The following is a 692-nucleotide window of genomic DNA, read 5'->3' on the forward strand; positions in this document are numbered from 1 at the left end:
CTACAAAACGTACCACATGAAACAGGCCCATCACAGCAGGGATTGCTCAAAAGACACTTTAAATGAACCTCTTTCTTTTTTCCTCCAAGTTTTCAACATCAGTGACCCCATGCCCAGGCCTAGTCCCTATCCTGGCAGGTCTGGGTCACTTAGAAGACATGAAGATGTCCTGGTCCATCAAGGTTGGGATATTCCAACCCCTTTTACAAAGGCACTTATCTGGCCCGCTCTGGGTGCAAAGTGCCCAAAACACAGTTAAAACCACATTGCACCAGTACCAATATACTTGAGGACGTTACCATGAGTAGCTACATAGAGGACATGGAAAGAGCATCACCCGTTTTGCTGCACCAGGTATCATTGGTGGCCACCATCATGGTGGTACGTATGGGCGACAGCAGAGGACTGTGTCCCTCCTGAAGGCATCCAGAGCCTAGAGGACTGTCATCTCCTTCTCAGTCATTGAAGACACCTTGGAGAAGCTCCTGTGAACGATGCTGGAGTGGCCTGTCTCCTCGCTGAGGGCGTTCACCAGTCTGGACAGGATGGTGACCTTAAACTTCTTGAAGTCCTGGCCCATGAAGACATAGAGGACAGGGTTCATGCAGCTGTTGGAGGCAGCGAGCGCCGTGGTTATGGGGATGCTGATCTCAAACACGGAGTGTGGGATCACATCAGGCTTTATTTCCAGG

At 50.4% G+C, this 692-nt stretch overlaps 1 protein-coding gene across 1 annotated transcript in view; it reads right to left on the minus strand.

The window, feature by feature from the left end:
* Positions 1-433: 433 nt before the first annotated feature.
* The window catches only part of CMKLR1 (chemokine-like receptor 1), a 1235-nt gene continuing 976 nt past the window's right edge, over positions 434-692 (minus strand). The window contains exon 2 of the mRNA XM_009996815.1: positions 434-692. This exon is cut by the window's right edge and continues 6 nt beyond it. Coding sequence (XP_009995117.1) covers positions 434-692 — 259 coding nt within the window.

This window comes from Chaetura pelagica, unplaced genomic scaffold (genome assembly GCF_000747805.2).
Source record: "Chaetura pelagica isolate M959 unplaced genomic scaffold, ChaPel_1.0 scaffold294, whole genome shotgun sequence".
Classification (NCBI taxonomy): Eukaryota; Metazoa; Chordata; class Aves; order Apodiformes; family Apodidae; genus Chaetura; species Chaetura pelagica.